The sequence below is a fragment of the Phaseolus vulgaris genome, chromosome 4 (genome assembly GCF_051622355.1).
Source record: "Phaseolus vulgaris cultivar YP4 chromosome 4, ASM5162235v1, whole genome shotgun sequence".
NCBI classification, from domain to species: Eukaryota; Viridiplantae; Streptophyta; class Magnoliopsida; order Fabales; family Fabaceae; genus Phaseolus; species Phaseolus vulgaris.
The window spans coordinates 16,294,450-16,312,520 of record NC_143501.1 but is presented as its reverse complement, the minus strand read 5'-3'; the positions used below and the strand labels follow the sequence as shown (position 1 = coordinate 16,312,520).

Sequence of the window (18,071 nt, the reverse complement as noted above, 5' to 3'; positions counted from 1 at the left end):
TAAATCCAACAATATCTGATATAATCATCAATAAAAGTAACATAACACTTATTACCAATTATAGACAATACTCTTTGAGGTCCCCCAACATTTGTATGAGGAAATGGTTTTCGATGGTTTGAGCAAATGTTTTTCTTACTGGCTTACAAAATTGGCAAGCCACACAATCTACCAACTTGTCTTTAATCACCAAGACACCTTTGACCAAGGAATGTTTCGAAATATATAACAGTTGCATAAGACGAAAATGTTTAAGTCTTTTATGTCATAGATCAATTAGATTTAAAGCATATTGTTTAGATCTCATTTTAACTCTAAACACATCTTTACATTTAGTGTCTTTAGTCAAACACCAGTTCAATTCAAATAAGACTTTGAAGCCCATTTTCAACAATATGTGCAACATTAAGAAAATTTTGATGAATGTTAGATACACATAAAACATCACAGATATAATTCAAATTTGTTAAGCTTTCAATAACAATGATCCATTTTTCTTTAACTAAGATGTAATAATCATTTCAAATTTTCACTTTTAAAAATGATGATTTTGTCATGCTCTCTAAATAGCTTTTCATCGTTGGTCAAATGGTTTCTGCAGCCGCTGTCTATTAACCATTAGTTATTAAAAGTGTTGGTTGTAGCAAAACATGTTGAAACAAAGAGTTGCTTATCTTCTTGCTCCTCCACAATTACTTTTACCTCCTTTGATTTAGACTTGCAGATTCGTTTTACACATCCCAAATCACTGTAGTTTTTACACCTGACATCTAGCCTCCACCAACATTAAGTTATCTTTTTGCGATTTGGATAAGAGAGAAAGTTCTCACATTATTGATTTTTGGAACCTTCTTTCATCTTTTTCTTCCATTTATTGTTTTTTGTTTTTTCCACCTTTAAAAATTTGTGTTTTTACATGAAAATCACATTGTATAGTCTCGTCTCATCATTGTTTTTGTTCTCTAGCCTATAAGGCATTTACAAATTGATAGTTAACATATCTTTACTCAAAAGTGGAGATTTTTTACTCTTATTTTTCTAATATAGTAATCATAATTTTTTAACAATATTATTTCATCAGAAAAGGGGTTCTTGAGAAGTTTAACTTTATTTGTTATACTCAAAAGTTTATCCATATAACTTTTAATTATTTTTGTCTCCTTGCACTTAAAAGTCTTTGATTCTTTTATTTACAAAGTATAGATTTGAAGTTTATAGTTATTGTAAAAATATTTTTTTATATATAAAAAAAGGACATATTTTTGTCTTTTTTTTTTGTCTTCTTCTTTATGATACTTTATTTGAGTTAGATTTTCAAAACGTTCAGGACCCTCATCATTTTTTTAGTACTACCTTCCAAAAATCCAATGTTTTAAGATAATTGAAGACTTTTGGATGTAACGACGAAGGGTTAGTGAAAATGAAAAGTTAAAGTTAAAATTAAGAAATTTTAAAATAAAAATAATGTTTTTATCGTTTTCATCATTTATAATATCAGTTATCTAAGAAGTATTTGTTTGAAGATAGATAATCTTAATATTATATCTAGTATTAGGATATATTAGAATTACGGATAATGTTAATTTATAAATTTAAATATATTATCTTTATATTTAGAATTAATTATATTTGAATTATGGATAATTGAAATCATAATTAATTTATCTTATTCTAATTAATTTCCGCAGTTCATCGGTATCTTTTTCTTCCTCACTTCTCTTTAATCTTATTTAATCTTATCATTCATCATAAAAATATTTGATCATTATCTATAATTTATACTTTATACTTTTGTTTTAATTTTTCAAATTAAAAACTAATTATATCTTCTTATTTTAAGTACTTGTTATTATAACTTATATTGATAGATTTGAATTCTTATTGTGGTTGGTGTAACACCCCATAATTTACATATAACTATTACAATAAAAGTTCAACCAGTTTCTATACAAACTTGGAGTTTTTAAAAAACATTCCTAATACATGATTAGGATTTATAGAAATACAAATATTTACATATACACAGCTCAAAATAAGACTTTGAACCCTCTAAGGCTCTCCTGCACCTGTATGGTCATCTGCTCGTGTACATAGTACAGTCATTGCAGTTCAATCACAACAAGAAAAACAAGGGTAAGCTAGTGAAAATAGAATTTTATAATATACACAATTAAATCAAAAAAGAAAACCAAATTACATGATCAATTTCTCAAATTATTCAAATTTCTTCAAATCTCAACAATAAACAATCACATAGATCTCACATGGATCTACACATCTAGAATGTTCAACAAACAACGTCTTCCGGAAGACCCTTATTAAGTAAGTCCTACCAGAGACTAACACCTGATCAAAAGATTACCAGCGAATCCAAAAGAAAGGATCAGGGTAAGTTCAATACAACCCAAGCCGTGCATCTCATATGTCACGGTGTGCATGAACTCCTCCATCAGCTTCTCACAACCTGATATCTTAGTCTATGTGACTTAGATCATCAGTGAAGCTCGGAGATCTCTGTTACCACATAGGCATCAATACTTAGTACACAGCAAACATCAGTCCATACATTATCCCAAATGTATGAATTCAATTCCATACCATTCTGTCATACAATATCATTCAAAAAGTTATCCACAATATTCAAAAGTTTATTTGACATAAAAAAATAACACTTTAATAATAAATCATCAAAACCCAATATTTCCACAAATTTAAATAATATATAAACAAACAACCCAATATAAATAAGCACACAACATCCCTGCAAGAGAAATTGAATATTGGGACCACGTCCCTTCCGCATTCAGATCTTCTATCCTAGGGTGCTATTAAAAATTAAATTTAGCTTCCCTTACCTCAATTGCTTGCTTTCCAAGCAACTTTTAGAATTTTATTCCTCACCGTTTGGATAGACTTCAAGATTTACGGGCCTAATACAAATTATCCAAACAAAACAAAATTTCAGTATATAATAGAATAAGTTGAGAGGATTAAACTTCTCAACTGACCCCACCAAGATTAATGACTAAATCCTAAGGAAAAACAGAGAACAAAGGATATTTAGAGTAAAAATGAACTTACTCTGTTTGAAAATCTGATCGGTAGAAATGTTCCTTAACTCATCAGCTACAACATGGTCTAATCAGATTCTAAAATAGATGAAGATTGGGAGAGAAAATTAAGAGAGAGGGAAAGAAAAGAATATGGAGAGAGAGAGAAATGGAGATAAGGAAGAAAAAGAAGAAGAAGAAAGAAACTGTGCGCAGGAGGAGGGGTTGGGTTTTTTTTTTAAACGCTGTTACAGTTGGTTTGTTCTAAAATATAAATAAAATATATTCAAAACAATGTCTAAAGTTACTTTTATTCTTACAATTTTATTTTATTGGCAATTTATAAATAATATATTTGAATTAAAATTGTAAAATATTTCAGATATTATATATTATATATTATTGATCAATAATATCTTTAAGCAAAATCAGGAGAAAAGTTTATTCAGATTAAAAGGCTTGATAACAAATAAATAAATAAAAATAGTTACTTACGTTAGTTTCCTGTCAATTAGAGAATATTTTAATACAAGTGTCACAAATATACATTCTGTTAATCATTTTGATATGGTCTCTATTAAAACACAGAAATGTTGTTAATTGATGTGATATATATGCATATTTTTTTTTACTAATTCTATAATTTTTATAATATTGTATATAATTAATATGAAATATTGTGGAATTAAAAATATATAGTCAAAATTAAGTTGATAATAAGATGACAGGTTGATAATGATATGATTCTCTAGTACCATATGTAATATGTGGATAACAAACTATCTCATTTATGTGTAGGTTTACATTTGTTTCTTTATTTTATTAACCACTTTAATATTATTGAGTTATATTTTAATATAAAAAATTCTTTAATTGGTTAAAGATCGATAATGTATAATATTTTAAATATAAATTTTAGTTTTAGATTTTAAAACTTTTAAAATAGAGAAAAATAATGTAACATAAATAAAACAATTTATCGACAAATAACAATGAAATTAAATGGAACCATTTCAGGAATGGTCAACCCTTATACAAAATGATGCTCACAAAATACATTTTCGTCTACATATCAACCAAAAGGACTTCTTATTGTCTGTCCCAACTCTATCAATAAGTAAAATAAAATAATTATCTGGAATTTAATTCTTTCAGACTTAAGTATTTGCACTTTCAAATCTTAATTTTAATACATCAATTTAGTATTTTTTATACAACTTAACTTTTAGTTTATTTAAAACTAATTATTTTGTAAAATATAAACTATATTTATACATCTTTAAAAATCTGTATTTATATAATACAAATATTTTTAATTTTTATATATTAAATTATTTTTGTTGATAAAATGAATAAAGGTATTAAAAGTATTTAAATTAAATTTATATCTCACAATTACTTTTATAATTAAAATTTTATTTTGTTGAAAATTTATAAATAATATACCTTATTAAAAATGGGGAAATATGTAAGATATTATATATTATCAATCAATTATATCTTTAATCAATTAAAGGGAATTTTATTTTTTGTCGACAAACAATAATTTTTTAGATATAGTTAAACATATTAAACATCTTTCATAATAAAAATAAATAAATAAATAAAGTGTCGAAAATTTAATTATTCATAGAATAAAAAGTCTGGGGTTTTTTTAATAACGAATCCCTGCAATGTTTTAGCTTAATAACAAATTAATTCATAATAAATTAATTCCTGTCAATTAAATTGATATACCTAAACAGAGGTAGGATGCACAACAAATATAACAGAAAAACATTACAACATTTTTCTTTTATTTTATCATATAACTTCTTCATTTTATCATATAACTAAAATTTTGGTATTATATTTTAATATTTTCAATTTTTTTTAAAAAAAATGAACATAAAATAGATAAAATATATATCTACAATTTAAATATATCAATCTCATAAAATAGATAAGCTAGTTATGATTTATTTATAATCATATCCTTAAAAAAAATATTTATATTTTATTTATATCTAGTTTAAAAATAAATAAGATAATTAAATTTAATTGTGGGTTGAGATATAAAAGATAACTATCATTCATTCTGAAATTTTCAACTCCTAAAATATGTATTAAAAAGATAAAAGTTTGTAAATAAATATGAAAAAAAGAGTAGAGTGGATGAAGTAAGATTAGATTTGAGGAATGTAATCTTATATTTTTTTAAATCTGAGAAACTGGAAAAGGGAAAATGCAATCTTAATCTTATCTATATATATTTAATAATAAATGTGATTATAAGATAAGATTGCAGAAACTAATTATATCTTTTGAAAGTTGTGTGTGATTTGGGCTATAAAAATAGTATAGTCAGGATGGTTGGTGTGGTTGTTTTGTTGTTCTTGAAGGGAAGAGAAAAAGAGATCAAAAGAGAAAGAGATATAAGAAGAGAAAGAGAGACAGAAAGAGAAAGCAACATGGCATTCCCTTGCGGTTCTGTAATAACGAGATCAGTATGGTCTTACAATCTTGAATTGGAGTTCGAGTTGATTCGTTCCATCATTGCCTTGTATCCTTTCATCTCTATGGATACAGAGTTCCCCGGCGTCATCTTTCAATCGCATCCAGGATTCCGACAACCACAAAATAACTACGCAGTGATGAAAGCTAATGTAGACGGTATGCATCTCATCCAAGTGGGTCTCACCTTTTCATACAGTCAGGGCAACCTTCCAACCTTTGGAACCTCAAACCGCTTCATTTGGGAATTCAACTTTTGTGAGTTTGATGTGACACGCCATGCTTATGCTCCTGACTCCATCACCCTCCTCTGAAGTCAAGGCATGGATTTTGACAAGAATCGAAAGTATGGAGTGAGCATTGTGCGATTTGCCGAGTTGATGATGCTCTCAGGACTCCTCTGCAACAATAATATTCAGTGGATTGCTTTTCACAGTGCCTATGATTTTGGGTACATGGTGAAGATATTGAGCCAACGCTTTTTTTATATGCAACCATTTTTACCTCCCAACTTAGGTGACTTTCTTCAACTTGTTAAATTCTTCTTTGGATACAGAGTATACGACATCAAACATCTCATCAGATTTTGTCCCAACCTTCATGGTAGTTTAGACAGAGTTTCTGAGTCCCTAGGTTTGGATAATAATGCCAGAAAAAGTCATCATGCAGGCTCCGATAGCTTAGTCACTCTCCATGTTTTTAATAAAATTAAAATTCTCTATTTTCATACACAACTTGACTTACCAGAACATGCAGGTATATTCTATGGCTTAGAGATGCCTTGATTTTTTTTTTTACCATCTTTGTACTTCTATTCTTTGCAATACAATATATTTCCAGATTCTACAATAATATATATCACTCCATTTTATTCTAACTATCTCTCTTCTTTTTTTTCCCCTTATATATGTTTCTTCTTTAGTAATACATTTATGTTGTGATAGAATCAATCAAGAAAGAAATGTATACTCTTTTGAAAACTCATTGTACAGTGGCCAAGTAATTGAAATGAGTGTTGGGTTCTCTCGGTGTCTTCTAAATACATTCAACCAACCTATGAAATTGATTGCTTCTAGGTAGATGACGATTCAATATATCATATTTTATTTTTATTTCTCAATTAATTTTAGTTTATTTAAAACTAATTATTTGACTTCAAATAAGCAGTAGAAACGAAGACGAAAATTCTCATTGTGAAATGTTAAAAGTGTTAAACTTTGAATACGCACCATGCATGGACTATCTTTTTGCTGTGTGTGGCCCTCACATATTACAGATAGTGGAATTTTGAATAAATAATTTTAATTTTTTTTAAATATGAGACTATGAAAAAATTACGGGAGTGAAAAAAAAAAGATTTTAAAGATATATAGGTTATCTTACCCATCCCGCACTTTATTTTATATTTGTTTCTAATGTTATTTAACAATTACTTAACTATATATTTTTTGGTTATTTTTATTTTTTAACATTCACCAACGTAAAAACAGTTATTCAAATCTCATAATTTAAATTGAAGTTAAAAATATGTAATGACATTTTTTTTATTCTGTTATGGAGTTTATAGTCAAAATTAAGTGATAATATAATAAGATGACAGATTGATAATTATACGATTGTCTAATAAATTGTAATATGTAGCTAACAGACTATCTGATTATATGTGTAGAGTGTACATGTATTTGTTTATTTTAACATTGAGTTTGGGAGGCACCGGATACTGCTTTTAACAATTTTGGAGGCACAGCATTTCACGCATTCAGAACCATCCCTTGAAAACACTCTTATCGAAAGAATCTAGATTATGTGTGGATTTTCGAAAGAAAAACGAGATTGTTGAGTGATGATGGATCAAGTTGCATGAAACATTGTTGATTAAAAAAAAGTTGCATGAAATCTCAATGTTTTCTAAGTAGACATGAGATTTGGGTATCCAAAACAAGAAAATAGTGAAGGTGTGTATAAAACAACCTATAAATCCAAATGATCGATAAGAGTGAGTAACAATGTCGTTACAAGACTATCATGGAAACGAAAAGTTATGTGGATTTAATTTATTGTTACAAGAGGTTGATTAGTTACATTCAATATTGTAAGAATCTTAAGTACTTGTTTGATCAGAAGAGACTAGACACAAGACAAAGATATTGGTGAAGTTATTAAGGGAGTAAGATTTCAAGTTTATGTGTCATCCGAGAAAGGAAAATTTGGTTGAACTAGCATGAGCAAGAAGACAATTCAAGTGTCAAATGTAATGGTTAAAGACTCAAATTAATGAAGTGTTAACAACTAAGTGGTTTGAGAATTTCATGATGAAAGTAAATGGGGAATTATGAGGTTTAGGATAAGTCGTTTGTATTTGTAAACAAGAAGTTAGAGAATATAATCTAGTATAAAAGTTATAAAAATGATTTAATGTACATCAAGCATAACTAATATAATATTTGAAGAAGTTTTTGTATGGTTGAACATGAAGAAAAAATGACTCCATATGTCCTTGTTTGTCTGACTTATAAAAGACTGAAGTGGAGTATCAAAGACCTGAGATAATGTTACAATCATTGGACAAGACTAAGTATAAATAGAGTTGTGTTGTTTATGTGTGGTTCCTTTTCCACAAACAATGAGAGTACATAATCGAATTTGGATTATGGTAGACTGAGGAATGAAATATGCAAAATTCCTTTTGGAGAAGATGGATGGAGCTTGAAAAGATTATTAATTTTAGTGGAAGTATTATCTTGGAAAAAACAATGTTATTGCATATGATTAAAGTCACGAGGAGACGAAAGTATCAACACTTAAGATTACATGGTTGGAGTACAACAATAATGACTCCATCATCTTTGCCAAGTTTATTTTATGCCTTTGATTTAGTTAATGATAAGCAATCACTAATTATTTTTTTACAAATGACCTACTGCCGAAATTGGTAGGTAAAATAGTGTTATCTACATTTTTCCTATAAAAACTATACGTAAGTAAATTCGGCTTAGATAACGTTACCTACAGAAAAAAAATCTTCATAATAATAATATTAATTATTATTATTACTATATTTATAATAATATTTATTAATATTATATTTATAATAATATTGTAATAAATTAATAATACTAATAATTATATTTATAATATTAATAATAATATAATACTAATAATATCAATATGTAATTATCTACAGATTTAAATTCGTACATTATTACCTACATATACATATATGTATAATATTTATAGGTAAAAGGTTGTACATAATATCCGTAGGTAACAATTTCTTATCATGATCGGTCAAAATTACGTATGAATTTTACTTACAATTTTTTTCCACCAAACTACTTCACTTTTATGTACAAAAAAAATCCATAAATAACTCAATTTTATCTACTAATAATAATTCTTAGGTAAGTTCAAATTTATATACAAATTAAAATTCGTAGGTGTTGGAAAATTTTCTTAGTGAATTTGTTTATGTTATTTTAGTTTGGTCCATTAATATGTCTTGTGTTCACCTTCCCATACAAAATAAGAAATATTGTTTTTCTAGATGCTACCATAAGGTTTGTTTGTTGAACAAGATGTTTAGATGTCTCCAAATCCAAGTGGAAAACTTGAAGATCTTGTTGTTGTTGTGTGTGTGTCTAGTTGTTTGAAACTTGTTAATTCACTCCTTAAGATGATCCAAGTCCATTTGAATCTTTAACCTTTTGAAAATATGGGTTTTATAAAAAGCTGTTGAAATTTCAAGAGATTGAAATTTCAAAACAACAGGTTGTTTTGCTCTTAGAGGTTTTTGAAAAAGATTGAAAGTTGTTTGACTTGGTTGACTTTGCTGTCAAACCAAATCAATCGATTGTTTTTTCCGAAAACCTTAACAGAATTTTGTTAAGTGGTTTTATTATGTTTTAAATGATCCTAACTACCTTGGCTCCTTTATTAAATGTTTTTGACCACTTGGTTGGTCTATATAAAGGTGGTTTTATGCTCCTAATCTGGAAGTAAGAAAAAAAGTTTATCAAAAATAGTTTTTCCAAGATTTGAAAGAGCTTTGGATCATTATTAAGTGTGTGGAATAAGATTGGGTTGTATTCTGAACTTTAAACTTTGTAATACCCAGGTGTATTCCATTCTCTTCTTCCTTGATTACTATATTTCTGTATTTGTGTTTCCAATGGACTGAGAGCGAAAGTAAAAGAGCAAAGCTTGATTGCATTGCAAAATATATTATCACCTCTGCCTTAAATTCTAATGAGTTTTTCAGGGTCTCAAAATGTGGATCTGCTAAAGAGATGTGGGATACACTTGAAGTAACTCATGAGGGAACCAATGAAATAAAGAGAGCAAGGAGAAGAAGTCAAGCAAGAAAGAAAAGAAAACAAAATAAAAAAAAGAGTCAATATGTGTTTGATGGCCACAGAAGAAGATGATGCAAGTAGTGTAAGTTCTTGTACTTCTTTAAATGCTGAAAATTATAGTCAACTTCTTCAAGCTTTTAAAGAAACACATGAGAAAGCTAACCGATTGGCAATCTTGAACAATTAGTTAAAAGGGTTGAATAACTGGCTTGAAAACAAAGTCAAGGCACTAGAAGAAGAGATGGAGAAATCAAAAACTGATTTTGAAAATCTAGAAATGCTTTACAAGAACTCTTCTTGCAAGTGTGACTCACTTGTTTTTGAAAATTGTGAATCTCTAGAAAAGAAGGTTCACTACCTTGTGAAAACTGTGGATAGACTTTCAAAGGGTAAATCCAACTTTGAGACTGCTTGCCATCTCAAAATTGTGCTTTTGGAAAAGCAAGTTTAGGTTTTAATCCACATAGCAAGAAAGCTGAGTTTTCAAAGTCTTTTTCAAAACTGTTAGAAAAACAACCGATTGAAAAATTGAAACACGGTTGTTACATGTTTTTTATTGCATTAAGAGAGACCACTCAGTTAGATTCTGCAATATAAGGAAGTTTTCTGTTCCTAAAGGAATTTTGAAATGGGTTCCTAAGGTTTCTGAGGTTCCTAAGGTTCCTACTAACATCATTGGACCCAAATTCTTCAGGGGAGCAAATCTTGCTTCTTAATTTTTTCTTGTAGGTATCCTTGGCAGCCAAAAATCATTTTTGGACTTGAAGAATGACTGCTAAAGGGAAGAATATCAAGAGCAAAGACAATTTTTGTACCTACACTTTTCAATTGTATATGTTTTGCAGGGTTCTTTGAATGTCAAGAGACATCCTTTGCACATGCATAGTGTTGATCAAAAGAAACTTCAAAGAGAGTATGTGTGTTGTTTTTTCTCAATTTATGTAAGTATGCCTTGTGACCATATGAACATCTCAAAGTCTTCTTTTTTAGTGAATCTATTGGGGTTCTCTGTGCAAAGGTATGAACAAATTGCATACTGCATTTTCATCAATTTAAAAGGTAATTTTTGGTTATGAAAAATGTTCTTTTTGTTGTCACAGTAAAACAACTGATTGTTTTTCCGAAACAACCGATTGTTTTTCCTCTGGCACCTTTGTATAATGCTGCCAAGTTTGCTTATGCAGGATTAAAACATTCCTCTTTTTGAAATCTTTTATTTGGACAAATATACATTGAATGTGCCTCAGAATCTGATAATAAAAGATTATATCCACTTTGAAAGCTCTATGTCATGTTCTATTCTTGAAATGTCAACTTTGTTTGTACTGCTGAACTACTGTTTTATCATTGTGATTTCTGCTTTGTACAACCCTTCTCATTGTCTATTTGTGAGAACAAATAGGGGAAGAAGTTTATTCTTGATTTGGTTGTATAGATAGCTTTAAAACTGTGCATTATGTTGTTGCTTTTCTGCACTTGAAACTTGAAGACTTCACTTTTTCTGGTTTTTCTACAAATGTTGTATATGCAGAAAACCAGTTTGTGTGTGTCTTGTTATCTTACTGCTATACTTGCTTTATATATGCACCAATTCTGTGTTGCATAACCTTTCAAGTATATGTGCTATGATGAAGAATAATCAAAGTGATGCTTATGGTTCAAGAGCATACACCTTACTCAAATTCTTGACAAGTCAAAATTCATGACCTATGTAAAGTAAGTTGTATATGTTCATCCTATGCTTTTGGCTTCATAAGACCAAATGAAATTCTAATCATGCTTGAGGTAATGCAAAGGTATGAATATATTTCATTATGCATTTCCCATCACTTTGAAAGATGATTTGCTTTGAAAAATAACATTTTCTTGCTGTCTTAGAAAAACAACCGATTGTTTTCACAAATCAACCGATTGTTTTACCTCTGACAAATTTGAATAAAGCTGTTATAATTTCTTATGCATGATTACAGCTGTTTCTTTTCTTTCATAAGAAATATGCATTCTTTGTGCCTCTGAATTAGATCATAAAGAGATATATTCTTTGTTTTCCTTGAAATTCAAAGCTTTTTATGAATGACAACCACATTGGTGGTCATGGGGTTGATGGATATTTGTGAATGTATCTTTGGAACGTCTGGAAGGTTTGCTCTTAACAGAAGAAATAATATTTCTACCAAATCCACCTCTTGAGCAATCATTTGACCAACTTGAACTGTTGGATGAAGAAAAGATAGGGGGAGAAACTGTGGTCTCCTTGCTGAAATTTTTGGGGTCTATGGTACTTTGATTTTGCTGCTGTCATAGCTCTGATACACCATAGAATGTTGTTGTAGTTCTGATATGGTATCACAGGTTTGTTGTTGCAATGGTGCTGCTACACACATTGGTATTCTGGTTTTTCTTAATTCTGTTTTTACCCCTTCTTTTATTCTATTTGTGAAGACAAATAGGGGGAGAATTATATGGTTTGTATGTTGCTATGTATCTGCTACATATCTGCTTTAAAACTGGGTTTATATGATTTAGTTAGTTGTTGCATGAACTTTACATCTCTACTAACAACATTTTTTTCATTTTATGGTTCGAAAATTTTGTAAGCTTTAGAGATGTTACTGTATCCAATAAAAAATTTGGTTTCAACATTTTTGTCAAGTTTGTCCCTTTTAACATATGGAACATAAGAAAAATAAACACATAAAAACAAATCTCAAATTTTGTAAATCTGGTATGTACCCAAACCAGCTTTCAAATGGATTGTTTTGTTCAAAACTATAGTTGATCCTGTTCAGAAAAAAATACAATTGTGCTTGCAGCCTCTACCCATAACTTGTTTGACAAATCCTTCTCATGTAACATACACCTTGTTATCCCGCTATGCTTCTATTTTTCCTCTCACTTACACCATTTTGTTGTGGGGGGTATGACAGTGTAAGTTGGTGTTCAATGCTATCTTCTTCACAGTATTTATAAAAAACGTCAATTGCATGTTGCTTTTGCATTGTTTAACCTTATTATTTTCAAACTGCAACCACTTTGATTCTCTACAAATGTTTAATATTTGTAGAAGATACTAGAAACCTTAGTCATGGATATAAAAATATAAATCGAACAATATCTTATATAATCATCAATAAAAGTAGCATAAAATTTATTACCAGTTAAATACAATACTCTTTGAGGTCCCCCAAAATTTGTATGAGGAAATGGTCTTTTGTGGTATGAGGAAATGTTTTTCTGACTGACTAACAGAATTGGCAAGCCACACAATCTACCAACTTGTCTTTAATCACCGAGACACCTTTGACCAAGGCATGTTTCGAAATATATAACAGTTGCATAAGACGAAAATGTTCAAGTCTTTTATGTCATAGATCAATTAGATTTAAAGCATATTGTTTAGATCTCATTTTAACTCTGAACATATCTTTACTTTTAGTTGTTGTAGTCAAACACCAGATAAATTCAAATATGACTTTGAAGCCCATTTTCAACAATCTATGCAACAGTAAGGAAATTTTGATCAATGTTAGACACACATAAAACATTAGAGATATAATTCAAACTTGTTAAGCTTTCAATAACAATGATTCATTTTCCTTTAACTAAGATGAAATAATCATTTCCAATTTTCACTTTTAAAACTGATGATTTTGTCATACTCTCTAAATAACTTTTCATCGTTGGTCAAATGGTTTCTGCCGCTGCTATCTATTAACCATGAGTTATTAGAAGTGTTGGTTGTTAGTAAACATGTTGAAACAAAGAGTTTCTCATCTTCTTGCTCCTTCACAATTACTTTTACCTCTTTATTTAGACTTGCTCGCTTTACATGTCCAAAATCACTATAGTTTTTACACTTGACATCTGGCCTCCACCAACATTAAATTATCATTTTGCAAAGTGGATAAGGAGAAAAGTTCTCACATTATTGATTTTTTTTTAACCTTCTCTCATCTTTTTCTTCGATTTATTGTTCTTTGTTTTTTCTACCTTTATAAACTTGTTCTTTTACATGAAAAACACATTTTATAGTCTCGTCTCATCATTTTTCTTTGTTCTCTAAAAGGCATTTACAAATTCTTCCAAGTTAATAGTTAACATATCTTCCACTCAAAAGTTGAGATTTTTTACTCATATTTTTCTAGTATAGTAATCATAATTTTTTAACAATATTATTTCATCAAAAAGAATTTAAGAAGTTGAACTTTATTTGTTATACTCAGAAGTTTATCAATATAACTTTTAATTATTTTTGTCTCCTTCATGCACTTACATGTCTTTGATTCTTTTAATGACAAAGTATAGATTTGAAGTTTATAGTTATTGTAAAAATAATTTTTGATATATAAAAAAAATACATCTCTTTGTCTTTTTTTTTTTTTTTTTTTTGTCTTCTTCTTTATGATACTTTATTTGAGTTAGATTTTCAAAACGTTCAGGAACCTCGTCATTTTTTAATACTACCTTCCAAAAATCCAATGTTTTAAGATAATTGAAGAGATTTTAACGAAGGGTAGTGAAAATGAAAAGTTAAAGTTGAAATTAAGAAATTTTAAAATAAAAAATCCTGTTTTTAACGTTTTCATCATTTATAATATCAGTGATCCGAGAGATTTTAAAAGTAATTATTTGAAGGTAGATAATCTTAATATTATATCTAGTATTAAGATATATTAGAATTGAGGAGAATGTTACTTTAAGAATTTAAATATATTATCTTTATGTTTTGAACAAATTATATTTAAATTATGGATAATTGAAATCATAACTAATTTATCTTATTCTAATTAATTTCCGCAGTTTATCGGTATCTTTTTCTTCCTCACTTCTCTTTTAATCTTATTTAATCTTATATTTCGTCATAAAAATATATGGATGATTATCTATAATTTATACTTTTTACTTTTGTTTTAATTTTTCAAAATAAAAAACTAAGTATATTATAACTTATTGATAGATTTTAATTGTTATTGTAGTTGGTTTGTTCTAAAAATAGATCGCTTTAAGAAAAATAAAATATATTCAAAACGAGATACCACACATTTCATTTTATTTAATTTATATTAAATTTAATTATTTTGACAATGATAAAAGTATTACAGGACAAGTTATTATTTAAATTTACTTTACATGTCAAAGTTACTTTCATTTATGCAATTTTATTTTATTGGCAATTTATAAATAATATATTTGAATTAAAATTGTAAAATATTTCAGATATTATATATTATTGATCAATAATATCTTTAAGCCAAAAAATCAGGAGAAAAGTTTATCCAAATTAAAATGATTGATAACAAATAAATAAATAAAAATAGTTACTTACGCTAGTTTCCTATCAATTGGAGAATATTTTAATACAAGTGTCACAAATATATATTCTGTTAATCATTTTGATATATATGGTCTCTGTTAAAACACAGAAATGTTGTTAATTGATGTGATATATATATATATATATATATATATATATATATTTAATTATTAGGTTTTAACTAATTCTATGATTCCTGAGTACAAACTGTAATATGTGGATAACAAACTATCTGATCTATATGAGTAGGTTTACATGGATTTCTTTATTTTATTAACCACTTTAATATTATTGAGCTATATTTTGATATAAAAAAAATTCTTTAATTGGTTAAAGATCGACAATGAATAATATTTTAAATATATACTTTAGTTTTAGATTTTAAAATTTTAAAAATTGAGAAAAAAATTAACATAAAATAGATAAAATAATTATTTGTAATTTAATTCTGTTAGACTTTGCACTTTCAAATCTTAATTTTTAATACATCAATTTCGTATTTTTTATAGAACTTAACTTTTAGTTTATTTAAAACTAATTATTTTGTAAAATATAAACTATATTTATACATATTTAAAACTCTGTATTTATATAATACAAATATTTTTAATTTTTTTTTGTTTATATTAAATTATTTTTGTTGACAAAAATGAATAAAAGTATTACAAGTATTTAAATTACTTTTATATGTCACAATTACTTTAATAATTAAAATTTTATTTTATTGACAATTTATAAATAATATACCTTATTAAAAATGGGGAAATATGTAAAATATTATATATTATCGATCAATTATATCTTTAATCAAATAAAGGGTATTTTATTTTTTGTTGATAAAAAATAATTTATTTAGATATAGTTAAACATATTAAACATCTTTCATAATAAAAATAAATAAATAAATAAAAGTGTGGAAAATTTAATTATTCGTAGAATAAAAGGTGTGGGTTTTTTTTAATAACGAATCCCTACAATGTTATAGCTTAATACCAAATTAATTCATAATAAATTAATTCCTGTCAAATAAATTGATATAGCGAGGCAGATACTAAACAGAGGTAGGGTGCACAACAAATATAACAGAAAAACATTAAAACATTTTTCTTTTCTTTTATCATATAACTTCTTCATTTTATCATATAGCTAAAACTTTGGTATTATATTTTAAAATTTTAAAAATTGAAAAAAAAATGGAACGTAAAATATATAAAATAATTATCTGCAATTTAAATATATCAATCTCATAAAATAGATAAGCTAGTTATGATTTACTTATAATCATATCCTAACAAAAAAATATTTATAATGTATATATATATTTCAAAAATAAATAAGATAGTTAAATCTAATTGTGGGTTGAGATATAAAAGATAACTATCATTGATTCTGAAATGATCAACTCTTGAAATATGTATTAAAAAGATAAAAGTTTGTAAATAAATATGAAATAAGAGTAGAGTGCAAGAAGTAAGATTAGATTTGAGGAATGTAATAAAGAAAATGAAATCTTAATCTTATCTTGATATATTTAATTAATATATTGAATCATACCATAAAGAAATAATAAGTGTGATTATAAGATAAGATTGCATGAACCAATTATGTTTTGTAAGTTGTGTGTGATTTGGGCTATAAAAGTAGTGTAGTCAGGATGGTTGGTGTGGTTGTTTTGTTGTTCTTGAAGGGAAGAGAAAGAGAGATCAAAAGAGAAAGAGATATAAGAAGAGAAAGAGATATTGGAAGAGAAAGAGAGACAAAAAGAGAAAGCAACATGACATTTTCTTGCGGTTCTGTAATGACGAGATCAGTGTGGTCTTACAACCTTGAATTGGAGTTCGAGTTGATTCGTTCCATCATTGCCTTGTATCCTTTCATCTCTATGGACACAGAGTTCCCCGGCGTCATCTTTCAATCGCATCCAGGATTCCGACATCCACAAAATAATTACGCAGTGATGAAAGCTAATATAGACGGTATGCATCTCATCCAAGTGGGTCTCACCTTTTCAGACAGCCACGACAACCTTCCAACCTTTGGAACCTCGAACCGCTTCATTTGGGAATTCAACTTCTGTGAGTTTGATGTGACACGCCATGCTCATGCTCCTGACTCCATCACCCTCCTCCGAAGTCAAGGCATGGATTTTGACAAGAATCGAAAGTATGGAGTGAGCATTGTGCGATTTGCCGAGTTGATGATGATCTCAGGACTCCTCTGCAACAATAATATTCAGTGGATTGCTTTTCACAGTGCCTATGATTTTGGGTACATGTTGAAGATATTGAGCCAACGCTTTTTTTATATGCAACCATATTTACCTCCCAACTTAGGTGACTTTCTTCAACTTGTTAAATTCTTCTTTGGATACAGAGTATATGACGTCAAACATCTCATCAGATTTTGTCCCAACCTTCATGGCAGTTTAGATAGAGTTTCTGAGTCCCTAGGTTTGGATAATAATGCCAGAAAAAGTCATCATGCAGGCTCCGATAGCTTAGTCACTCTCCATGTTTTTAATAAAATTAAAACTCTCTATTTTCATACATAGCCTGACTTACTAGAACATGCAGGTGTGTTCTATGGCTTAGAGATGCCTTGATTTTTCTTTTTTACCATCTTTCTACTTGTATTCTCTTTCAATACGATAGAATTTTCAGATTCTACAATAATATATATCACTCCATTTTATTCTAGGTATCTCTCTTTCTTTTTTTCCCCTTATATATGTTTCTTCTTTAGTAATACATTTATGTTGTGATGGAATCAATCAAGAAATGTATTCCCTTTTGAAAACTCATTGTAAATTGAAATGAGTGTTGGGTTTTCTCCGTGTCTTCTAAATACACTCAACCAACCTAT

The 18,071-nt window shown here is 28.0% G+C and overlaps 1 protein-coding gene, 1 long non-coding RNA gene and 1 pseudogene across 2 annotated transcripts; 2 read left to right on the top strand and 1 right to left on the bottom strand.

Annotated features, from left to right (window-relative positions):
* Positions 1 to 1,892: 1,892 nt before the first annotated feature.
* LOC137836462 (uncharacterized) lies at positions 1,893 to 3,262 on the bottom strand. Its single transcript, XR_011085290.2, has 3 exons — positions 3,082 to 3,262; positions 2,856 to 2,930; positions 1,893 to 2,078 (listed from the first exon to the last, which is right to left on the bottom strand). It is a non-coding gene; the product is annotated as an uncharacterized LOC137836462 (long non-coding RNA).
* Positions 3,263 to 5,500: 2,238 nt separating this feature from the next.
* LOC137838436 (putative CCR4-associated factor 1 homolog 9) lies at positions 5,501 to 6,328 on the top strand. The gene is given in 1 exon segment (XM_068647682.2): positions 5,501 to 6,328. A coding segment is annotated over 1 exon segment (828 nt).
* A 10,655-nt stretch (positions 6,329 to 16,983) lies between these two features.
* On the top strand, positions 16,984 to 17,811 carry LOC137836459 (putative CCR4-associated factor 1 homolog 9 pseudogene; annotated as a pseudogene).
* Positions 17,812 to 18,071: the final 260 nt, after the last annotated feature.